This window comes from Crinia signifera, chromosome 8 (assembly GCF_055691185.1).
Source record: "Crinia signifera chromosome 8, ASM5569118v1, whole genome shotgun sequence".
Taxonomy (NCBI): domain Eukaryota; kingdom Metazoa; phylum Chordata; class Amphibia; order Anura; family Myobatrachidae; genus Crinia; species Crinia signifera.
The window spans coordinates 163,138,241-163,164,686 of record NC_139224.1 but is presented as its reverse complement, the minus strand read 5'-3'; the positions used below and the strand labels follow the sequence as shown (position 1 = coordinate 163,164,686).

The following is a 26,446-nucleotide window of genomic DNA, read 5'->3' as shown; positions in this document are numbered from 1 at the left end:
TCTTTTGATCCTCCTATCCTGCCTCCGTTCCTCTCCGTTCCTACTTATCCTGTTGTTTTTCGTTCGTCCACCCACCTATTTTTAGTATGTTAACTCTTATGAGTAGGGTCCTCCTGCCTCACGTACTCACCCTACCTCTTTACCTCACCTGTGCTCCTGTCCTGTTCTTCCCTTCCTCTACTTCATCTTTAGTCTCCTCGACAATTTTGACACCTACTTCTGAACTGATGCTGATTTTATTTCTACCAGCTATACCCCTATTCATACTGTATTTTTCAACACACCCTGTACGTTACCTTGTCATTTGTTTTTTGTTTGCTATGTACGGCGCTGCGGACACTTTGCGGCGCCTTATAAATAAACGTACTACTACTACTACTACTACGTTGTCTTGAGTCACCTCCACTACATTATATACTCCTTGTTCTTCTATATCTCCATCCTGTATACCATGATGTTTTCCTCCGCACTTTGAATAACAGATTGCTCTAGGATGTTTCCAAAGTAGTCCATTTTGATCTGCTAAACTTGATGCAAATTGAAATCAAACACCAAATACAAGTACAGTAATAGCGACTTAACTGTCCTGTGAGTCTGCGGACAGACAGGTGCTCTTATAGGGGACAACTGTTTATTACAGGTCTGTCACAAACACCATTAAGACATCATTCTGACCATTTGTGTCCTTCTTTGTTTTTGTTAATAAAGTTTTTTTTGTAAAGCATAGAAATTGTTGATTGTATTTTCTTTTATTTGACCTTTTATATGGGCATACAGTTTTGTAACAATTAAACCTCTTATTTTAGCTTTAAGAATACAAAATTTGAATGTCACACTGACACTGACCCCATTGTGCCTACTGCGCACTTCAGTAACTTCTGCATTTTGAAAACGACGGAAATTATTTGAACGCCTACAACGAGCTGATCAAAACTAGAAGCAGCAGTGTAATGAGTTCTGCGCTAATAAATACAAACTCGCTTCTCTGAAAACATGAACAACAAAAAACGAAATCTTGTCACCTGTGCGCTGCCCTGTTCCTTCCCTACCCACTGTACCATGCCGCCACGCTGCCCATAGTATTTCCCCCTACATGTGGGGCTTGCCTGCTGCCAGATGCTTCGAGTGTGTGACAACAGCCAAAGCCGACAGGACTACTTGGGCACAGGCGGACGCCTGCCGATATTGTATAGATTCTCCCGTGAAGGCCTGGGCATTGTTCCAGGGGCTCCCTTCACTACACAGACCCTGGAAATCACCTTACCTATTTGTGTTGATCATTCATTTGTTATCTGCGTGACATTTATTTCAATTTTTAAACTAGAAAGATGCAGTTATCATCGTTATCAGCACCAACATATTGTTACCCGGTGCATCTAGTCTGTGACTGGCTCAGCCGGTGTGAGATGAGGGACTCAGCGCTGATAATGAGATTCTCTGTCTACTGACTCCAAATGGGCTGTAACGCCCGTACATTGCTGCAAATTGACACAGGCCGTCCTCTGCGCGGTTGTTAGGTAAATGGACTCTTGCTCTGATTGTGCACAAATTAGGCTCAGAAGACAGGGAGCTTGTTTTTGGAAAGTGGACCTTGATCATAATAAAAACTATTTTTATATTTTGTTTTGTTTTTAATTGTTTTCCAAATGACCGCAGTGCATGGATACAACGCCAGCATGTACATACGCAAGGAAGTAATGCAGATTGGATTATATTTATATGACTGCGCTCCTTATAGGGGGGCACAGAGACCAGGGGCAGATTGGAAATGTAACCCGGCCCGAGAGAAACCATAGAGCAGCCGACGGGTTCTGGGGGGGGGTTGTTTGATCTGTGCTGAGTGGTTCCGGGGGGGGGGGGGTGTGTGTTTGGATTCAGTATTAAATCCCGGCGGTCGGGATCCCGGCATACAAAATCCCAACGCCGGAATCCTGACCGCCGAAATCCCGACAAGGGGGGGACGTGGATCGCCCCCCCCCCCCCCCCTTGCGGGCCCGCTGCGCTCGCCACGCAGCGGGCCCGGTGCCTCGCTACGCTCAGCACACTCATTTATTCTACCTCCGAGGGTGTCGTAGACACCCACGTAGGGGGAAAGTGTCGGTATTTCGGTGGTCGGGATTTTGAACGCCGGGATCCTGACCGCCGGGATTTACACTGCATCCCGTTTGATCGGCGCAGACGGGTTCCCGGGGGGGGGGGGGGGCATTGCTGCATTGGGCATGGACAGTAGCTCTCCTCTAGGACCACCGGGCGCCGCCATCTTTACCACTGGCAGCCTTCCCCGTCACCCTCCTGCGGTTAGCGGCCGGGAAATGGCCCGGTTTCCCGTTGCCCAATCTGCCCCTGACAGAGACCCATAGATATGTACAGTATTGTACCCTATTTCACTTTTAGCTGGATGAGCTGGTCCGTGGCAAATGCGGGATTCCTAGAGGGGGGTTTTAAAATGCAGCATGCAATCTCCCACCTAATAACGACCCTGGACATTAATGTTAACATTGGTCTTTTTATACACTGGATACTATATGGAATACAGGGGCAGATTTATTAAGCTCGATGAAGTGATAAACTGTCTGGTTTTTATCACCGGCCAATCAGCTCCTACCTGTGAACTTACAGGCTTGGTTTGAAACATGACAGCTAGGAGCTGATTGGCCGGTGAGAAAATCCAGACACTTTATCACTTCACCGAGTTTAATAAATCTGCCCCACATTATTAGTGTTCATCTTTGAAAACCCATGCAGTTCCTGTTACCTGCCTGGTGTGTCGCTGTCTGCTGTGATGTTTCCAGCACAGGTCTGGCTTGCATATCAGTGCTGCTATACAGACCACACTGTGCTAGGAGCACTACAGCAGACAGCGACACTCCTGGCAAAGAAGAAGAACTGCATGGCTTTTCAAAGATGGCGAGTGCTAGAATTAAAACTACAGTATTATTAGTTTGAACTATAGATGGTCTAAAGCAGTAGTGTCAAACTCATGGTCCTCCAGCTGTTGTGGAACTACACGTCCCAGCATGCCCTGCCACAGTTTTAGCAATCCATTATATAAAATCTGTGGCGGGGCATGCTGCTACGTGTAGTTCCACAAAAGCTGGAGGGCCATGAGTTTGACACCAAGTATAGGCTGTATTAAACATTTAAATTATATAAATAAATTGTCAGGAAAAGGTTAAACATACCATAATAAATAAATACACAATAAATAAATAATAATATATAAATACACAAACATAACAGTACTGCACTTTCTAAGCTCAAATTCTCCACTTCGTGGTAAGGCTCCTGTCTCTTCTTCCTGTCAGCTGCTCTCTGGTCCAGTGCGTTTTTTGAGGACTCAGACCCGCACAGCTTGGTAGAACCTGCTACTGCTGGGCATGTGCAGCTGCTCTGCTCTGTCCCTTACACTTCATGATGTGGCAGTATTGATGTTGTTGTCATAAATTGAGCCACTTGCCAGGAAAACTGGATTTTCTGGGCAACCAGAACCCCCCCCCCCCAAATTTGATTTTTTTTTTTTTTTTTGGGACAGTGATCTCCAAAATGTTCTAGGCTTTTCTGTGCTGTACAAAAACTAGTGTACAGACTTAGGGGGGTATTCAATCCCGGGGGTCAGGACTGTCAATCTGTCCAGACAACTGAGACCCTGGCCCGTTTTCGTTTTGCTCGACAGCATATCGCCAGGTGGGATTCAATGTCCCGCTTTGCGTTTGGTGAAAAAATGGCGTGTCCGCGTAAACGGCCATGGTTTGTCGTGATTCGGCCGCGATCGCGACAATTCACGGCCGTTATCGACAAACCGTGTCGGACAGCTTTCAAAGGCGGGCCCGTTCTGTCGATCTGCCTCTTCAATGTTGTCGGACAAGACAGCATTGAATAGGCGCCCGCCGCTATTTCACCCGTCGGAAATAGCGGCGGGGATTGAATACCCCCTAAACCTACCTTATCCCTCTGTACCAGTTAGGGGGGTGACTGCTGCCCCATGGTTCATCACGGTTGGTGTCATGGTTAGCATTACCACCTCACAGCACAGAGATATTAGTTTTTTTTTCCCACCACAACTTTAACTTTGTGGAGTTTGTATGTTCTCCCTGTGCTTGCGTGGGATCCCTCGAGTGCCCCAGACTTCTTCCAACAATGCATACTGTTAGGTTAAATGGCTCTGACAAAAATGAACCCTAATGTTTATGTGTGAATGCAGCTGGTAGGCAATATATACCCCTTTCACACTTGCAAAAATATCCCGGGTTTTTGCACATGAACGTGCATCAACCCGGGATTTAGCTCAGTGTGAAAGGGTCTTCGACGAATATCCCGTGTTCAGCATTCCGGGATCTCTACCCAGGTCCTGACCTGGGTAGAACCCGGATTCGACACGGGATGCGGTCAATGTGAACGGGTATTCCGGGTCAGCGTGACCCAGATCCCGTTCACTGCAGTGAAACTGCGCCGCTGGGAGGTGCTGACACTTCCCAGCGCCACCCTGGCCAAGCCTCCAGATGACACTACCCGTCCGACTTCATTCCAGGTTGGGTGGCCAGTGTGAAAGGGTACATTCCCGGGTAGTGTCCCAGGAAGCATCCGGGAACACATTCCTGGGTATGACCCGGGTGTGCGAATGTGAAAGGGGTAATAGATTGTAAGTGAAAAAAATAGTACCCCATGTCACATGGGCATAGCTATGCCTCTGTAAATTCTTTGCTAAATTAGAGTGAAATCAGTGAACAGTGACATCACTAGCTTTCCCTCTTGTGCAGCAGCAGCAGAACCAGGCAGCCAGAATGTGAGCGGGACAGTTGGGAGGTGTGAGCATTAGTTATGCCTTGGCTGGTAAGAAACAGCAGCTTCCACTGAGAGGTGGCTGAGACCACAAACTGCGTAACCTGAAGTGCTCTCACTGCTTTGTGCTACAAGACCTGACTGTTTGTCGTTTCTCCCGCAGCTCTCAGAAGACAGGCGTGACATGTATGATTCGGGTTGTTGCATCTGAAGGGTGAAGCAATTCTGCGGGAGAAGATTCCTGGATGAGACTGGCTGAGATACCGGATCTGTGAGAAGAGTCCTAAGGATTTAATAGGATGTCAACGGAGACAGAACTTCAAGTGGCTGTTAAAACCAGCGCAAAGAAGGAGTCAAAAAAGAAAGGTACATTTCACGTTTGAGGAGTGACGGCGTCAGCGTAACCAGGCGGCTGACGTGCGTAGCAGTTGTATTTCATGTCTCCCATGTGGGGAATTATGTTTCCGGCAAATGAATGCCGGGAAAATTATTACAAGATTATATTTTGTTTAAATATTAAGACAACAGGGAACATTTATGAAAACAAATAAGGTATTATCGGAGTGTTTCTATTGTCTGTATTGCACTGGAAATCATACAGTATATTGGTTGTTATAGGCAAGAACTAAAGCCGGCCATATACACTAGTGCGATTTGCTCACTTTTCACCCGATTGTGATGGATTGGGTTGAGAAACCGGGGGAAAAGTGGCCAAATCACATGTTTAAAGGACAGCATAAGATATATCACCTGCCAAGGGGCATCGTATTCAACCTTTCCCCCCGGAGAAGTGATATAGTGTATGAGGGGGGAGGGGGGGGCTTGAATGTTGCCACTGATGGTTTTGACATTGAGTCCGGATACCTGGCCATTTTGGGAAGGACATATTTAGTGGGAGCAGGATAGTCAGACAGTTATATGCACTGAAGTACATGCATTGCTTCCAACAGTTACATGAATTTATGTGAAAGGTATTTTATTTACTGAGAAAATAATACTGTAGGTCCTGCTTTCAAAAACTGTATGCAGGAATTGCTAATTGTACGCTGTGTCACTATATAACTTGAGTCACCCCGGAATGACCCAAAAATAAAAGGTGTGCAAAAATGATCTACTGACGCGTTTCGCCTCTGACCACGGAGTTACAGTATGAGGCCGCTATCCACAGAAAGACATGGTAGATGGATGTGAGCTTGATGGAACAGTTGAATCCAGTCCTTACCACAGAAAAGATGTGAATATCTGCAAACCCCTTTTGTGAGGGGGACGGATTCCCGCGTTCTACTCTAAGGGCCTACGTGTTACGATGGTTGCGAATTTTGTATATATTATGCTGAAAATGAGAAAGTATGACAATTATTGAATGTTAGAAACATATTTCTAGAACGGCGTACAATGATTTCCCGTTACTGTATGTTACATTTTTATTTTCGTGCGGAATGAATACATACCCACTGTCGTACATTTAGCTGTTAGTCAGATCAACTCTGTTTTGGGTATAATTGGGGGCTTAAATCTCAGATCAGCAAACTTTTCTGTCAGGTGGAGATTGTCTTATACCGCTGCACGGAACACTGACAACCACCAATGACAATTGCAGGTTATTCTTTCTTCCCGGAGGAGATTACAGAGGATTACAGGAGACTACTTGTCGCAGGCGGTAATGTAGGTGCTATATTCTCTACCTCCCCTTATTACATCTACTGAGAGACAGTGTGAGCACGGAACAAGGGATGTATCGGAGGAACGACCCCCCCCGTGATGCCTCAGACACACAGAAACCACAATGATTACAAGAACAGGCAGCTGGTTTTCCTATTAACATAAATGTAAATAATAGGAGAGTGAATGTATCAATGATATAAGACAACTCTAAAGCCCCGTACATACTACACGGTATCAAATCAAATCATCATTTATTGTCACTACAACATTAATAAAATGCATAAGTGAAATTCCAAGGAAGAAATGGAAGAGAGGGAAATTAGTACTCACAATTCACATACTACAAATTCAAACTTAAAATAACAGATGGGAAAAAAAAAATATTCAGCAACCGGTTAGTATGGCAACCTAAGCACCTGTAAGGTTTCCCAGAGGACAACAGGGAGAAAAGTCTAATCTAAAATAATTTTGGTACTTGTTTCCTAGCACGGCCACAATCTTGTGGATCGTGTACCTTTAAGTTAAGGTACACGATCCACACGATGGACCCGATTTCCTTTGAAATCAGGTCCATTTTGCCGGCAAAGGCACAATATCGGGGGCATCGCGTCGGTCGGGACCATTAACAATGGTCCCGACGCGACCGATGCGATGCACCCTATTTTTCCATAGGCTTCAATGTTAAAAAATATTTTAACATTGAAATCGTGTCGGGAAAGGTAAAATATCGGGGGCATCGCGTCGGTCGGGACAATTAACATTGGTCCCGACGCGATGCCCCCGATTTTTCCATAGGCTTCAATGTTAAAATATTTTTTAACATTGAAATTGTGAAAAAATGTGAAATGGGCCAATATGACCCATTTCACATTCCCTGTCGTCACCCCACGATAGACGCCAACCCGAAGCGTGGCGAGCGCAGCGAGCCCGTGAGGGGCGGTGGTGCGCGTCCTCCGACCTTTTCATTCCCCTACTATCCACGTCGGCGTGGAGTTGAGAATAGAATAGTGTGGCGAGAGCAGCGAGCCACCGAGCCCGAAGCGTGGTGAGCGCAGCGAGCCCCGCGAGGGGACGCGTATAACTTCACAGGTATACGCGTCCCCTCGCAGGGCTCGATGCGCTCGCCACGCTTCGGGCTCGGTGGCTCGCTGCGCTCGCCACACTATTCTATTCTCAACTCCACGCCGACGTGGATAGTAGGGGAATGAAAAGGTCGGAGGACGCGCACCACCGCCCCTCACGGGCTCGCTGCGTTCGCCACGCTTCGGGTTGGCGTCTATCATGGGGTGGGGTTGACGCCGTTAAATTTGGGGGGGGTAGGGAATATTTGACATTGAATCCAATGTAAAATCGGGTCCCAGGGACCCGATTTACATTTCATTCAATCAAAAAATCGGGTCGGTCGCGTCGATCGCATCGCATGCGACCAAATCGCATGCGATGCGATCGACCCGATTTTTCCGACACGACCACCCCGATGTAAATCGGTGTGGCCGTGCTAGGAAACAAGTACCATAATTTTATTAGGATCTAAAATTAATTTTAAATGTCTGCCATTATAGGCCAGGGTTGGCCAATGACTTTTTCTGTGACCTTGACGATCCTGTCTAGGGATCTCCGATCAGAGCACTTAGAATTCCCATACCATACCGCAATGTCCTAAGTCAACAGACTCTCGATTACACAACAACAGAAATTCATAAGTATTGGCCTAGATAAACCCACTGCTCGCAGTCTCTGCAGAAACAAAAGGAGTTGCAAAACCCACCGGGATTACACCCTTAAGTGATATCGCTCATTTTGGCACTGAGGGCCATATGCACTAAGCTTCAAAAGTGATAAACGGGAGAGTGATAAACAGCCAGCCAATCAGCTCCTGCCTGACATTTTTGAAACACAGTCTCTGACATGGCAGGTAGGAGCTGATTGGCTGGCTGTTTATCACTCTCTCTTTGATCCCTTTTGAAGCTTAGTGCATCTGGCCCCCAGTGTGTATTTCCTGCCGGACAGCCAATGCACTCTCCTGCTGGTTGATAACGACCCCGTCTGTTGTCTGTGCATGTACAGATGAGGGAGTGGATTTGTTAATGATGGCAGTGCTGTAGCATAACCCCCCACTCCAGAGGCGTAACTACCATTGGTACAGCAAATTAATTGCACAGGGGCCCCTGAGGACTAAGGGGCCCACTTCTGCCACCCACTGCTGTATGGCATATTGTGAACTTGGGTTGGAGCGGAGGAATTATATTTTTGCGCCTGGGCCAACCACTCACAAGTTCCACTACTTTCCCATTCCTTCCCCCCTTCCGCGCTGTCCCTGTATCCAGATATCGGCAAGTGTGTGCCCACCTTAAGGGGTTTACCGCCATCTATGGCACAGCATAAATATTTATTCTCTCCACAAGGTGGCGGCATACGGAGCATATCCAGACCTATGATCACCAGCAAAGCCCCACCCCTGGTTCTGATTGGCTCATGGACCAGTCAGTCAAAGAACAGGGATGACCATTGATTGGTTAAACCATTGATGTTGTCAATTGTATACCTGCCAACCATCGTTGGCCACTCACCATTGATAGTAACCATCAATGACAATCACAACAATAACCATCCCTAGCCTGGATGAGCAGAGGGTCAGGTCTGATTCTGAGGTGGAACTGAAGCAAATCTAAAACAACAGTGCAGGTGGGGGTGTCAAATACATTTACTTAATGCTTTTTCAGGTACTGCAGCCCTCGAATGCTGGGAAGCTTTATTTTTGCAATGCAATTTAGATTTGAGTTTGGATGCACACACCCAACAGCAGATTCAGCATCGCCCAGTGTTTATTACATACATGTTTTCATGTATGTATGTAATATATGTGCTGGCTGCTTCACTTTGGGATCATGTGTGACACCCTAGACCCATCATAAGGTTTCACACACGCCTTCTAAGCCCACCCCCCACATTCCTATTGGCTAGTTTCACAGGAGTGTGGGAACGGGCAACACCCCCCCCCCCCCACACTACATGGTCAGCGCTGCAGTCCAGAGGCGTAGTTACCAGTCCAAGGGTTGTTGCCGCCATTGCATACACTCCTCCCAAATCTAAATCTCTCTGCACATTTTACATCTGCCCCACCTGCAGCATAACATAATTTTGCCCAGGTGCGATTAAGCCTTTCATATATTTCCAGCAATCTCTACAGACCTGTAGTGTAATATAAAACTCATATTACTGAGGAAACAAACGCTGATGAGTTTTAGCCGTCCACAGGAAAAGCCAGTGCATTCCATTACTGAAGTGACAATTATTTGTGTTTCCATTGTAATCTCCTCTCCTGCCCATACAATGTATATATGAATATGTATAGGCGGAAATAATCAGAAACCAGCTTCCCAGCTGTCCTGACAGCAGCGCTGTTACGGTATTGCCAGAACATTGGGAGCATATGGCTGAATACAGTAGGATATCGAACCATATTTATGACAGTTAAACATCCTCGGAACTTAATTGTTGCTAAGCAACAGCATAGAACGCGGAGTAAGGCATCGAGCATGGGTACTGTAACATATGGAAGAAATGCATCTATGTTGTTTTAACTAAAAGGCCACATTGTTGTCACGGTGACCTTTATTCTTTGTTTTACTTAACTTTTATTTGAATTTCACCAGACATTATAAGTTAATACGGTTTCATTATTGAAATAACTGTTGGTCATTTATCTTGGTAAATGCAGATTACGAATACAAAATTACTTTATTGGCCATTACCGATTGTCATGTTGCATGACATTTGACGTACAAGTGATGATTAAACCGAAAAACTTGCTGTATTTCTGGTGGGGTCCAGCGCCCCAAACCAATTCATGACACCAAACAGCCGGGAGACAATTAACATAGCAGGTTGTAGTGGCTCTAGGATTCACAAACGGTTACTTTGTAAGCAGAACCTGGTCCCCACGCCTGTAGCAGCATCACGTAGCGCGCGCGGTCTACTATCTGAGGAGTCTCAGGAGGGTTTCCGAGTAATAGGTTCAGAACCGTGTTGGTAAAACTTCCCCGGCATTTTGTAATCTAAATGCAAACACGAATCCTTAGTTGCTGTGAAGTCGGGTAACTACAAAACGGTTACATTGGTTTTTTATGTTCAGAGTATTTTTTTATTCAATGGTTTCTTCTTCTTTTTTTTTTTTTTTCCTTTTCCCCGTTGCATGACCGGACTGTCAATGTGTCAATAGAAGGATAGATGTCAGGATAACTAGATACTACCACTGTATTCCCCTCTGGCAACAGCAGTACCTAGACAAAGTACATTTAATCTTTATGGAAAGGGACGTAAAAAAACACTTCCTCTTCTTGACAGGTTTCGCAGGGACAATAAAAGATTGACTGTGTTCCACAGAGCGTGTTACAACTTAGCGCACCCTTCACCTAAACACAGCAGGGGCAGATGCTGATTTAAATAATACCCAGCCTATCAAATCTCTAGAAAATGGTGACATCACTGAGGAAAACATCATCTTCTCCCTCATTCCATTGAAAAGGGCTTCTGTCAACGGTCAACTGGCTGAAATACCGGTACAAATTGCTATGACAGCAGGTTTGTTGCGTAAATGCTGATTCCATTGAAGACGAATGGGGCCATTAGGTGAAACGTATGGTTTGAAAGATCCCCACAAATGTCTAATTGTTAAATGTAGAACAGGTAACTCTGCAAATTAGATGGAGTACTTTTCTCTGGAAAATCTACAAAAATTTTGATGGGCTTCAGACTTTTGCAATGAGTTCAAACACAAAACTTTGATTGAAATGACATGAATGGGCTCATTCATTTCATTGGGATCTCCAGAGGCACATGGATCAATCCACTGGAATGAGTAGGCATAATGACAGGAATGATAGACACACTGGTTTGTTATAGACTAGTCTAACATTTGGAAATCCTTCCGCAGGTGTCAGGTGAAGTCTTGATACCGACAGTATTGAAGACCGCTTCCCGACAAAACAGATCCGACTTTAAAACAAGTTGGATCTGTTTTTTTGGGAATCGGATGCGGATTGTCGGGTTCACGGACGTTTTCGTCCAATCCGCAGCTGTATACGCCAATCCGCTGAGTTTTCGACACTCGACAGCCGGAACATTGAATTCCGGCTGGAGTTACATTGAAATGGATAGAAAATGGACCAGGATTCCGACTGCTGGGACATTTCGGAATGACGGATTGAATACCCCTCTTTTTCTGTTCCCTCTATATGCCTGCGCAGGGTAATCTTTTCAGCCCCCCCCATATTTGTAGGTCTAATGGGGAATTCCACCTACCAATTTCACACACAAATATTGCCACCAGCCCCAAACCTGTAGTGCCTTGAGGGGATCGCCAGAACTATTTGTAGGAGGGTTTCCAGAAGGGATAAAGGCATTCTGGGTAAATAAATTCTTCCTTTATTAATAGTTATAAATGACTACAATATTAATATTACAAAAACACAAAATATATACTGAATGTTTTCAAAATAAAATAATTCCTACTGTAGCGATACAGAACATTTGATCTTGCTCTGAGCAGTGTTTGAGTCCTGAGAATCTTCCGGCACATTGCTAATCTGTAGACTTTTACCGCTACATAAAACCTGGTAACTCAGGGCCTTGAAACGTATCACTCTCCACACCGGCTTTCCCACAAGCGGCCACAATTACTCTTCCTTAGAAGATCTGTTCTGTGAGGAGGAGAACGCATTCTGCAAGGTCACTGATGAACGACGGTTACAATTTCCATTTCAAAAACTCAAGTTCAAAGAGAAAGTCGTCTCCTTTAGATATTAACTCGAGGTGATGTCATGTTTCTAATATGAGAATACAAAAAGCAGCAAAGCTGACACTTCCGAGAGAGGCCTATTTAATGGCCAGGAAATGGGCGCACGTCACTGCTAGAAACGTAGACTGATGAGGTTTAAAGCTGTGTAGAAATGGGCTCATTAGTTCAGATTGACAGTAATATATATATATATATATATATATATATATATATATATATATATATATAAACAATACAAAAGTAGGGTGATGGAGAATAACCTGTTACTATAGATATAATAATAGTCCAATAAATGAGATACGAAATTCGAAGTCCAGATGCTTTATTGCTGAACTTGCTCCGATGTACTTTAAACAAGCAGATGACATGATCACCAACGCGTTTCGTATTTTACCGACTTCATCAGGGGTGAAATCTTATTGATGCTTTAAAATTGATATGCTTCGTAATAGGCAATAAAGGTTCATGTAGAGGGTAGACCTCATTAAATATGGTTTGTCTCTATTGGGAATAGGTGATTCAGATATCATCAATATTTAGACTCCATACAGTATATAGTATTTGGATCACTTAAACAGTGGTGATTCCAACATCAACACAAATTGGGAACCAAGTTTGCGAAGGTTGATATCAAATTCCCCCCCTTTTTTAAAGCAGGATCAATGCCAAAAGTGCCTATGTCGCAAAGTCTGAAATCACATTGGTGGAATTGCAGGTAGAAGCAAATGTGCATCATTTAGCACCACCCTTTCACCACAGAACCACAAATTACAGCATTTTGCAATGACTGGGCGCTGATTAATGATGTCACAGCCCAGGCCCCACCCCCAAAGTGCCCAAATGCTTACAGGAGAGGCTGGAGAGGAGTTTTAAAAAAGTAGTTAAATATCGGTAAAGCTACCATCGAGCATTAATATATCTAAAAACCTGTAGTTTACTAGATCATAATATCTAAGGAAATAAGAAATATGATTATGCTTTAATCTACCTCCACAGAACTATCTACTGCAGACACCATCCCGCTGGTTGCTGGCCATCCCCCGCCTATAAATAGGCCTGTGCAATTTGGGCTCCTCCCCCTAAGTACCGCTGATTGTTCTCTGTATGTTATAATGCTGGGATTTGTAGTTCAGCATGCATAGATGTCAGCTGTACACTGTAATACAGGAGAAAAAGGCATAAATGTGCAAAGAAGGAGCACATGTGGGATTATTAGTGTGGTGCGCTGTCCTGCAAAATAACAATTACAGAATTGATTTAAAAACTGTATCAGCATGAAGACAGCATATTCTGCTTTATTTAGTGTGACATTTTTATCTACACACAATATGGAGCTTAGAAACTGGGGTAACAGATGGCAGTTTTTTATGGAGAAGCCTGCACCCTGGAAAAGGCTCTGGCACAGTCTGCTCCTGCAAGAAGCAGTAAATAAATGAATACGTTTATAGTCAGGATGAGTGACAACCTATTTCTCATGTACGGAAACTGGTTGTTTAATCATTCACAGTTATCGGAGCAACTAGGGCGCCAATGGAATAGCTGTCTTATAATGGCCATATTTATCATATAATATTTAAGGCATATACCTCCTTTTTTCCTTAATATTTGAGGGAACCCAAACAAAACTCCCACTATGGGGTATAGGCCCCATAGAAAAAAGCTTGTAAGGGCCCACTATTTAGCAACTGATGGCGATAAATGTATGTAAAACAAATTACTGAGACAGTAAAGTTGGGCCCCATTCAGCTCTGGGCCCCTTAGCGGCTGCACCCCTTGCACCTTTGGTAGTTACGCCCTTGGTTATTGGGGGTACCCTTAAATATTCAGTATCACCCGAATGTATTTCTGAAACTTTATCCAGCACCAGATTGCAAAGTGTTCTGGAGTTTAGATCAGGTAGTTAATGCCATCTGAAGATTACATTTGTCGCTGTGGCCCATGGGCCATATATAATAATCATGCCTGAAGCAGAAACAACCTTGGTTTGCAAAAATAGTACAAAAGCCAGTATTCCCGTACCAGGGCTAGGCAGGATGCAGGCCCAGAAAGGCCTTGTAGCAGGGAATTTCCTAGGGGCCTCATGATTACAGACGTTTCCAGTCCTGGGAGCTATACAAAGGTGTCTCTGCAAGTCTTATACATTGTTATTACATAACTGTAGCATACCTCCTAACTGTACCGCTTTCTGTGGGAATGTTCCATTTTTTGGGACATTCCCGTGTCCCGCTTGGGGCCTGGCAGCGTCCCGTGGGGAGAAGTGGATAGAAACACATATGTCATACTTATGTGCACATCGTCTATTCCCGCAGCCAAAGGGGCCATGCCCCACATTTCCCGCCGCAGCATTTCATATAGTTGCGAGGTATGCTGTAGGTGCAGCTCCACTGGGAAACATGAGAATGAAGCATGTCAGGTTCTGAGGGTTATGGTATAAAGCAGGGGTCCTCAAACTATTTGCTCTGGGACCCCACCAGACAATAAAAATAATTACAGGACCCCAGCAAGTTACTGCAGAAGGTCATCAAGTCACGTGTGTGGAAAAGTTGGAGTGTGTCTAACTCGACCCAAAATGGTCGACATGGACAAATGGCAGACAGCCTCAGTGGTGAATTGCGCATTAATGAAGACAGGGTTGGGAATCTTTTGGCCATCCAGCTGTTGTTGAACTACACATCCCAGCATGCCCTACAACCGTTTTAGCATGGCCAAATAGCAAAACCGTAGCAGGGCATGCTGGGATGTGTAGTTTTAGTTCTTTGAAGGCCAAAGGTTCACAATCCCTCAGTCAAGTGTACATAGCCTACCCACCCAAGATGGCGTACTCTGTGGTACAGTGGGAATATTTAGAAGTTACTGGGAAATAGATAAACCAATCAGCATGCACTTGGGACTTTAGGTTGGCCAATCAGCAGGCGGCCTTATTCAGTTATCAGTGGTGTCTCTCTGATTGGGCTGCGGATGCATCAAGATGTGTGACCCATGCACACGCCACACTCAAGATGGCGGACATACAGTACAATGGAAACATCCAAGTCCCGATGTGCCCTGCTTTATGATACAGCCACAATGGTCCTCTGTGGGGATGAGCAATCCCTACTGACATCCCTACATCTGTCTACTGAATATATATTTTGATTCTTAACTTATGCAGCAAGGACATGACAACAAAACCTGTTCCTCCGTGTGTCTCAGTGTCCTGGTTCTGTTACCAGTGCACCAGTACTGCAAATGTCTTTTACACTGGAACATTTGCTGGGACACATGACATGATTCCATCAGCACTTTCTTACCAGCTACATTTCTCCCGCAGTAATAGTGTCACTGAGCTGTCATATTATATTCCAGGGACTATAGCGAAATGATTCACAGTGTTGTAATACTCTGCATTAGGATGTCAGTGGTTACATGCCAACAGTACGCTGACCGCAGCCAGCAGGTTCCCAACAGATATGATTGGATATTAGGGGTCTGTACTCAGTCATTTCCGCATCTCAGAATACTGGGGTTTAATGGAGTTAGGGGTAAATCATAATAGTTGTAGACTCCCAGAAGAGTAGACCTGCCTCACACAACCCGTCCACTTCCCAAAGACATATACCCCTGTTCCACACTGCCCCAGAGTACAGTACATAGACCCCCGTTCCACACTGCCCCAGAGTACAGTACATAGACCCCTGTTCCACACTGCCCCAGAGTACAGTACATAGACCCCCGTTTCATACCACCCCAGAGTACAGTACATAGACCCCTGTTGCACACTGCCCCAGAATACAGTACATAGACCCCCGTTTCACACTGCCCCAGAGTACAGTACATAGACCCCTGTTCCACACTGCCCCAGAGTACAGTACATAGACCCCTGCTCCACACTGCCACAGAATACAATACATAGACCCCTGTTCCACACTGCCCCAGAGTACAGTACATAGACCCCCATTCCACACTACCCCAGAGTACAGTACATAGACCCCCGTTTCATACCGCCCCAGAGTACAGTACATAGACCCCTGTTCCACACTGCCCCAGAGTACAGTACATAGACCCCTGTTCCACACTGCCCCAGAGTACAGTACATAGATCCCCGTTCCACACTGCCCCAGAGTACAGTACATATACCCCTGTTCCACACTGACCTCAGAGTGCAGTACATATACCCCTGTTCCACACCGCCCCAGAGTACAGTACATAGACCCCTGTTCCACACTGCCCCAGAGTGCAGTACATATACCCATTCCACACTGCCCCAGAGTACAGTACATAGACCCCTGTTCCACACTGCCCCAGAGTACAGTACATAGACCCCATGTTCCACACTGCCCCAGAATACAGTACATAGACCCCTGTTCCACACTGCCCGAGAATACAGTACATAGACCCTCGTTTCATACCGCCCCAGAGTACAGTACATAGACCCCCATTTCATACCGCCCCAGAATACAGTCCATAGACCCCTGTTCCACACTGCCCGAGAATACAGTACATAGACCCCCGTTTCATACCGCCCCAGAGTACAGTACATAGACCCCTGTTCCACACTGCCCCAGAGTACAGTACATAGACCCCCGTTTCATACCGCCCCAGAGTACAGTACATAGATCCCTGTTCCAAACTGCCCCAGAGTACAGTACATAGACCTCTGTTCCACACAGCCCCAGAGTACAGTACATAGACCCCCGTTTCATACCGCCCCAGAGTACAGTACATAGACCCCTGTTCCACACTGCCCCAGAGTACAGTACATAGACCCCTGTTCCACACTTCCCCAGAGTACAGTACATAGACCCCCGTTCCACAATGCCCCAGAGTACAGTACATAGACCCCTGTTCCACACAGCCCCAGAGTACAGTACATAGACCCCCGTTTCATAACGCCCCAGAGTACAGTTCATAGACCCCTGTTCCACACAGCCCCAGAGTACAGTACATAGACCCCCGTTTCATACCGCCCCAGAGTACAGTACATAGATCCCTGTTCCAAACTGCCCCAGAGTACAGTACATAGACCTCTGTTCCACACAGCCCCAGAGTACAGTACATAGACCCCCGTTTCATACCGCCCCAGAGTACAGTACATAGACCCCTGTTCCACACTGCCCCAGAGTACAGTACATAGACCCCTGTTCCACACTGCCCCAGAGTACAGTACATAGACCCCCGTTCCACAATGCCCCAGAATACAGTACATAGACCCGCGTTCCACACTGCCCCAGAATACAGTACATAGACCCGCGTTCCACACTGCCCCAAAGTGCAGACCTCTGTTCTACACTGCGCAGAGTGCATAGACCCCATTCCACACTGTGCCACATAGAACACATGTTCCACACTGCCCAGAATGCATAGTTCCCCGTTCCACACTGCCCCAAAGCACATAGAACACATGTTCCACACTGCGCCAGAGTGCATATAACCCCGTTCCACACTGCCTCAGCATGCATAGAACACCCATTCCACGTTGCACCAGAGTGTATAGACCCCTGTTCCACACTGCACCAGACCGCATAGTGCCCTGTTCCAAACTACTGTAGAGTGCACAGGACCCCCCCCCCCAACCCATGCTGCCCCAGATCCTATAGACCCCTGTTCTTTCACACGCGCCCTAGTCAGTGGCAGTTCTGTTAAAAAGATTGTAGCCATTTTATGGGAGCTTGTAATTCCCATCACCCATTTCCATCACTCTCCCTCACATTGCATTGCTGCACGGCCTTCATTGTCTCTGCTTTCCTGTAGCCCCCTACCATTAATGTGAGCTCATCTCCATATATACAGGTATTTTATGTTTATGTATATTTACGTCATAACGGCTGATAATTGAACTTTTGCCGCCTCTGATATTACCCCTGTAATTGGTTTATTATGCTCTAACCTGTTTTGCGATTACTACCGTAAGAGATCCTTTATGGCTGCAAATTACACAAAAAAACAAATAAACCATCATGTAGAATACCAAACCCCGCTATAAGAGAACGCTCTACAAATGTAAATGGCAGATATTTTGCATAGTGACACATTATAAGCCTCATTCCCAAGGCGCAGCCACTAGACTGATGTAACCCTGTGATATTATGTAGAGCTGCAGCGCTGGTCGATAGTCACAGATAATATACAAGATGATAGAAGGAAATCGGTATCATTCTCTAGTACAACTGTTGCCCTGCTCTGGTGAATGGAGGCCAGATGTGGAGAGGAAGGATTTGCGGAGAGGAAGGATTTGCATGCAGTTGTCAGGCCGCGGTGGTTAAGCAGCTGTGTGTGTGTTTCGGGATGTCCCCTCCAGCAGAATTGGCTATATATTCTGGAGTACTGGCCAGAGGTGACAGATTGCAGTCTTTACCTTCAAAAGGGGAATAATCATGGGAGAATTGTAGAGGCCATTTATAATTTTGCAGAAGGATCCATTAGCTGCCTCTGGCAATATAACAGTATTCTCCAGCAATGTGCACGATACATGGACATCATCACATTAACAAATTCAGTAGCGCATAGAGGAGGAGGAGGGGGGGGGGGGGGGGGTTGTAGTGGGAAGACGACTGATTAATGTCACGAGAAGAAGAGCAGTGGAAACATCAGTCTACTGTACATGAGATCTTGGCTTATCAGCCACGTACCAGCTGTACATTTACTGTATACTGTAGGAATAGATATAGGGGGTGATTCAATGTTGGATTCCAACTGTTGCAATGTTTTTCCGAAAGTCGGAATCCTGGCGCGTTTTTGCCCAAGCCGGACAGTTTATCGCCAGGCGTAATTCAATGTTCCGTCTGTCGAGTGGCCAAAAGGGGGCGTGCTGGCAAAAAATGGCCTGGGATTGTCGAGATCCAGCCATGAGTTCTACGATCCAAGGCCGTTTCCGACAGAACAGATCCGACAGGTTTTAAAGTAGAATGTTTTATCGAGATCCTCCTACAATACTGTCCGAAAGAGCAGCATTAAATAGGCGTCACCGGCGGGCGTTATTTCCCCATTCTGAAACAGCGCTTGAATACCCCCCATAGTGTATTAGTAGCTCGGTACATACTAAACGATTCACTCCATGAGCGATGTCGTTAACGATTTTCCCTAAACTCCCTGACAAAGGATATACTGTAGTGCATACACACTGAACAATATCATTCGGTTACGTCATTGAGTCCCCGCTCCGCACATGCAGTTGAGCTGTGTGAGGACATTGGACATTGTTAATGACCCACAAGGATCGTGAATCGTTAGCGATATTAGCATACGCATTAGACCATATTACAAACTATGGGGCAGATATATTAAGCATGGTGAAGAGATAAAGTTGATATAATGTGGAGACAAAGTAGATGGAGATAACGCACCAGCCAACCAACTCCCAACTGTCATTTTTCAAACACAGCTGATTGGCTGGTGCGTTATCTCCTTCCACTTTATCTCCAGTTTATCTCTTCACCAGGCTTAATACATCTGCTCCTATATCGCTCAGAAGGGTCAAAATAAGCGATATTGTTTAAAATATCACTTAATGTGTATGGGTCTTTACACATAACAACGACAAGCCTGGGGGGGGACCCCTTTATTGGGGGGGGGTCCCCACTCCTCCAGGTACCCCGTCCAAGGCTGAACAGCCTCGGTGCTCATGGTACGGCCGGGGGACCTTATGTAAAAAGTGTCCCCCGGCTGTGACATGACATTGCGTGCTGTTGGAGCCCGGTGCTGGTTTCAAAATACGGGGGTCCCCCAGATTTTTTGTCCCCCGTATTTTTGGAACCAGGACCGGTCCAAGAGTCCGGGGCTGGTTTCAGAAATACGGGGGACCCCTACGCTTTTTGTCCCCCGTACTTTTGGAACCAGGTACGGCTCAATGAGCCCGGGGCTAGTTATGTACAGGAGGGGGGACCCCACGCCGTTTTTTTTTTACTTTTACACATATTTTACCAAAGAACCATATACAGATCACAATGATCTGTGCATGGTTCTGACAAAATCGCCATGTTTCTGACAAAATCGCCAGTCAGGATCAGGTCTATTTTTTTTTTTGCTGTTTAGACCATTTTTTTGCCGATTTCCATCTCATTAAATATGCGAATTGTATATTTTTCAATGGAGAAAACATCTGGATGCGAATTCCGGAGTTAAAAAAAAATCGCACTTTCAGAAAGTGCGATTTCGCAGCAAATCCTGCATTTTTTGCAGATTCTCGCATCTCATTAATTATGCGAATTCGGGAAAAAGTGCGAAAACGTCCGTTTTGGCGATAAAAATCGCCAAAAACCCAACATCAACCTCTAATAAATGTCACCCATAGTGTCTGGAATTGAATCCCCCCATAAAGTTGACTTGAGATTGTCGATGTGGTTGCAGTGTCAGCATGTTGACATGGCACTTGAGGCTGCTCTACGTTCAATTCCCAATCAAGCTCACCGTGTGAAGAGAAATTTAGATTTGGGATCCCAATTTTTCAGGTTGTCCTCTGCACCCTTGAGTAGGGGAATCTCTCGCATCCCATTCACTTCCTAGTGCAGTGGGCAGGATGGGAAGATATTACGGGGAATTTCTAGTCCATAGGGAGCAGATCAGGCTGAAATGATGTGAATCGGAGTAGCGAAACAATGTGAGGAGCCGCCTCCACCCCAAAGCTGTCAGCAGCATCTTATCACCAGGATTCTCCCGCAGAGGGGGCTGAATAAAGTAGACAAGAATGCCTAAATTTTAGTGTAAGAATAACCCGTTGGCTTGCTACATACAGTACATGCAGAAGCTGGCAATAATTTTCCGCCACGCATAAAATAAATAAACGCGATTGCCCTATGAATGGTCATCGATAGTTAACCCTTGGAGTGCCAATGTTGCTGTAAGCGATCCTCAAAATATCCGCAAAAAAAAAATGTCAGCGCCTCCCGCAGCGACTGTTCTTTTAGTATCAATAAATACAAATACGGCCGAGACAATTAACTGAAGTTTAGTTAAATATTGCACCCCCCAAAAAAGAGAACAGTCGCTGTGTGCGGCGCTGGCGTTTTTGGCGGCTATTTTGAGGATCTCTCACAGCAAAGCTGGCGCTAAAAGGGTTAATATCCATCGGTAATCAGCCACTGGTGGTTGATGGTTTTGCCGCTGATGATGTAGATCGAATGGTTCTCAGCCTTCAATGACACATAACTCTGCAGGGTTGTTATTTTTTTCCCCGTACCTGGTGCTAAGACGCTGAACCTAGCTGCTCCCTTCACCCTCCCCCACCCAACCCCCCCCCCCCCCCCAACTATGACCCGCTAAGCTCCGTCTTCACCTCTGATTAGCCCAGTGAGTTATAGACAACGGATGACCATGGGTGCGTGAAACCAGCGATTATTGCACATTAATGGTTCAATATCATTGAGGTTAACTTCCAATGGTGCAGATGAAGCCAGTCTTATCTTTGCAGGGGCTGTCATTTCTACTGCCAGCCGTCACCAGTCGTCGGAAGGGGGGGGGGCGCGTGCTGGAGATGCTCGTGCACCCCGATCTGACGGAGCTCCCCCGAGTCCTCGCCGTCCCGTTCCGATGCCTGTGCCCCACTTCCCCACACCCCCCTAACCCTGCCCGTCACCCTGAAGCGGGCAGGGTCCCGCCGCTCAGAGACTTGGACGCGAGTGTGCGTGAGACGCACGTGCCTCCCAGTCTGATGTAGTCCCTCTCCTCAAGCTCTCGCCAGCTGGGATATTCTGGCAAGCACCGGGCAAAGAAGAGAGGGGCTCAATCTGTACTATCGGTGGTGACCATCGATTGTTAATAGTCATCCCTTGCATTACAACATGGTTTGTTCTTGGAGCAATATTAGTCCTTGTTTGCTTCTTTTTGTATTTGCTCCAACAAACTTTGTATCAAGTAAATATATACACACACACACACACGCACACATACATACAGTATATACCACACTGGTTTGCTTTGCATGTCTCATCATTTACAATACTACTGTACAGTAGTAAATGATTACTTTGCGTTACAGTACGTGTAATTACGGCTGCTTTGTTACATGTGCCACAGATTTATTCCATTTGCTTTTGTGCAACAACAAAACAAGACAGAAAAAGAGCAGAAGGAATCCCTGTAGATCTGGCTTTATTCCAGTGTAATGTGTTTGTGTAGGAGGAGGGGAGGGGGCTCTCGCAGGCAGTCCCTGACATATATCAGCTGTGCGCTGCTGTACCCCCAATGCTCCCATCCTTCCCTACAGCCAGCGCGCCGCACAGTAACCTTCCCCACTCCACTCACACTGACAGCGGCCCACAGGGAACACTCATGTTCTGCTGTTATATCCAGCTCCGCTCTGTGGCTGAGCACATTGTCCTCAGTGCTGCCGAAACGGACGTCGGCGCACTGCAATCACCAACATGCCTGCTTATGTGACCTTATATAATGACAGTACTCCTCATTGGTAGGTATCCACATATTAGGGTAAATTTACTAAAGCTTTTGAAAATAAAAAGAGGGGATGTTGCCCATAGCAACCAATCAGATCCTGGAGATTAGGGTGTAAAAAGGGAGATTTTTATTTTTTATTACACCATTGTGACGGATGTGGGAGGCATGGCAATCATGCAAAGCCACGCCCCATTTTCCGAGGCCACAACCCTTTTTGGCAAATTGAAGGGTGGCGCCTCTTTTGGAGCCTCAAATAATTGGAAGTATGCTGAGGGTATACGTTGGTGTAACATGGTAAGCCAGCAGATGTGCCAAGAAGTGTAATGGAGGTTGGGTGACCGGATCACCAGTACTCAGAACCTCAGGGGAGGTATAATCGTGTCACTGTCACGCCCCCTTCAGTAGCCACACCCTCCAGCACCCGGGCCTAGCCAATGCCTTGGCAGCCCTTTTTCTTATAGGTTGACTTTATTTATTGTTTTTGTGTTTGTTGGGGCTATACTTCCCTTTCTTTCTCTTGATGTTTTGCATTCAACAACATTCAGCCCCTTTAATCAAGGTCTTAATCATCAATTGTTTCCAGGGTGCGGACAAAGTGAAAGACAAATAAACATTATAGTTATTAAGTGGGGGCCATTCCATCTGCTGGTCATTATATTATAAATTGTACAGCAATCAACCATAATACAGACTGTGAAACACTAATTGCTTCCCATAGGGTAATGTGTGTAATTATTTATCACTGAGATGAGACCCTGTGACACACGTGTCATTTGTAACACACACAAATAATTACTAATATGACTATACTGTATTCTGCTTATCCTCATAATATAAAGGTATACAGTTGAACTGGTTGTGGCAGTAAACTGGTTTAGGCATCTCTAGATATGGGGGCACACTTGAGATCGGCTCAAGGCGCACACTGTGCCACGGCACAGTGTTGAAAACCACTGGCATAGACCCACGAATGCCGGTATTTGACCTGTGGAGGAGGGGGCTGTGTGTGTGACTTCCTGTCACTCATTTTGCCATGAAATCCTCATTGTGAGCGAGATCGCAGCGGCACCTTGGCATATGCGTGTTGCGATCGCCACACATGCGTAGCCCCTCGATAATCATTGCGCTGTATGAAAATGAATTAGGCCCTTGATGTATTGCATCGCAACAATGCTTTACTAGCACATACTGGGTGTATTATAGGTGTATATACAGTTTATGTGCGCACATATACATAGGTATATAACCCAACTGAGAAATGTGTCATTGTATACTAGAGGTGGTGTTCCAGCAACCAATCACATTCTTGCAGTCACTTGTCTATTATATTTTTATAAAGTGTTAGCTTGAGTCTGATTGACACCCATGCGCAACTTCTCCTCTTGATAAATGTCAAATACGGGGCGACTTCAGCCCCATGCTGAGTGATATAGTTTAGAACAGATTGCTCAGCACACATCGCCGGCACACATGTGATGATCATGCACTCACTTTCTCTGTGCTGACCAATGTTCTATTTGCTGATCAGAGTTCCCTGTGCTGATCAGCGTTCTCTGTGCTGACCAGCGTTCTCTGTGCTGACCAGCGCTCTGCGTTCTCTGTGCTGATCTGCGTTCTCTGTGCTGATCTGCGTTCTCTGTGCTGATCAGCGTTCTCTGTGCTGACCAGGGTTCCCTGTGCTGATCAGCGTTCTCTGTGCTGACCAGCGTTCTCTGTGCTGACCAGCGTTCTCTGTGCTGGTCAGCGTTCTCTGTGCTGACCAGCGTTCTCTGTGCTGACCAGCGTTCTGTGTTCTCTGTGCTGACCAGCGTTCTGCGTTCTCTGTGCTGATCTGCGTTCTCTGTGCTGATCAGCGTTCTCTGTGCTGATCAGCGTTCTCTGTGCTGATCAGCGTTCTCTGTGCTGACCAGCATTCTGCGTTCTCTGTGCTGACCAGCGTTCTCTGTGCTGGTCAGCGTTCTCTGTGCTGACCAGCGTTCTCTGTGCTGACCAGCGTTCTCTGTGCTGATCAGGGTTCCCTGTGCTGATCAGGGTTCCCTGTGCTGATCAGCGTTCTCTGTGCTGACCAGCGTTCTCTGTGCTGACCAGCGTCCTCTGTGCTGGTCAGCGTTCTCTGTGCTGACCAGCGTTCTCTGTGCTGACCAGCGTTCTGTGTTCTCTGTGCTGACCAGTGTTCTGTGTTCTCTGTGCTGACCAGCGTTCTCTGTGCTGACCAGCGTTCTGTGTTCTCTGTGCTGACCAGCGTTCTCTGTGCTGACCAGCGTTCTGTGTTCTCTGTGCTGACCAGCGTTCTCTGTGCTGACCAGCGTTATCTGTGCTGACCAGCATTCTCTGTGCTGACCAGTGTTCTGTGTTCTCTGTGCTGACCAGCGTTCTCTGTGCTGACCAGCGTTCTGTGTTCTCTGTGCTGACCAGCGTTCTCTGTGCTAACCAGCGTTCTGTGTTCTCTGTGCTGACCAGCGTTCTCTGTGCTGACCAGCGTTCTCTGTGCTGACCAGCGTTCTCTGTGCTGACCAGTGTTCTGCGTTTTCTGTGCTGACCAGCGTTCTGCATTCTCTGTGCTGACCAGTGTTTTGTGTTCTCTGTGCTGACCAGTGTTCTGTGTTCTCTGTGCTGACCAGCATTCTCTGTGCTGACCAGCGTTCTGCGTTCTCTGTGCTGACCAGCATTCTCTGAGTTGACCAGCGTTCTGCGTTCTCAGTGCTGACCAGCATTCTCTGTGCTGATCTGCGTTCTCTGTGCTGACCAGCGTTCTCTGTGCTGACCAGCATTCTCTGTGCTGACCAGTGTTCTGTGTTCTCTGTGCTGACCAGTGTTCTGTGTTCTCTGTGCTGATCAGTGTTCTCTTTGCTGATCAGTGTTCTCTGTGCTGACCAGTGTTCTCTGTGCTGACAGCGTTCTCTGTGCTGACCAGTGTTCTGCGTTCTCTGTACTGACCAGCGTTCTGCGTTCTCTGTGCTGACCAGCGTTCTGTGTTCTCTGTGCTAACCCGTGTTCTTTGTGCTGACCAGTGTTCCTCATGCTGACCAGTGTTCTCTGTGCTGACCAGTGTTCCTCATGCTAACCCATGTTCTCTGTGCTGACCAGTGTTCTGTGTTCTCTGTGCTGACCAGTGTTCTGTGTTCTCTGTGCTGACCAGTGTTCTCTGTGCTGACCAGTGTTCTCTGTGCTGACCAGTGTTCTCTGTGCTGACCAGTGTTCTGCGTTCTCTGTGCTGACCAGCGTTCTGTGTTCTCTGTGCTAACCCGTGTTCTCTGTGCTGACCAGTGTTCCTCATGCTAACCAGTGTTCTCTGTGCTGACCAGTGTTCCTCATGCTAACCCATGTTCTCTGTGCTGACCAGTGTTCTGTGTTCTCTGTGCTGACCAGTGTTCTGTGTTCTCTGTGCTGACCATTGTTCTGTGTTCTTTGTGCTGACCAGTGTTCTCTGTGCTGACCAGTGCTCTGCGTGCTCTGTGCTAACCAGTGTTCTCTGTGCTGACCAGCATTCTGTGTTCTCTGTGCTGACCAATGTTCTCTGTGCTGACCAGTGTCCTATGTTCTTTGTGCTGACCAGTGTTCCTCATGCTGACCAGTGTTCATGCTGTCAAAATCTAGTCAGGCGATGGCGACGTGCGAGACCACGCATCACTATCGCTGGGAGGTATACACACAGGTAATGTGTGCTTCATTTCTAATGATGTGGATGTCATCAGTAATATGGGGACTGTGCAGCCAGCCATACACAGACAGGTATTACATTGTGCAATGTACAAAGTGCTCCGCTGGGCTATATTTCAGGCTCCACCATAGTCATCTAACAGAAGCCTCTGTCCCCACCAGATAAATGTCCCA

The 26,446-nt window shown here is 46.4% G+C and overlaps 1 protein-coding gene across 15 annotated transcripts in view; it reads left to right on the top strand.

Moving 5' to 3' along the window:
* DAB1 (DAB adaptor protein 1) overlaps positions 1 to 26,446 on the top strand; it is a 587,491-nt gene that overhangs the window by 408,463 nt on the left and 152,582 nt on the right. For all 15 annotated transcript variants that reach the window (XM_083157604.1, XM_083157603.1, XM_083157607.1 and 12 more), the window contains one exon: positions 4,943 to 5,145. In XM_083157604.1, coding sequence (XP_083013730.1) covers positions 5,079 to 5,145 — 67 coding nt within the window. In that variant the 5' untranslated portion in view covers positions 4,943 to 5,078. The remainder of the gene's footprint in view (positions 1 to 4,942; positions 5,146 to 26,446) is intronic.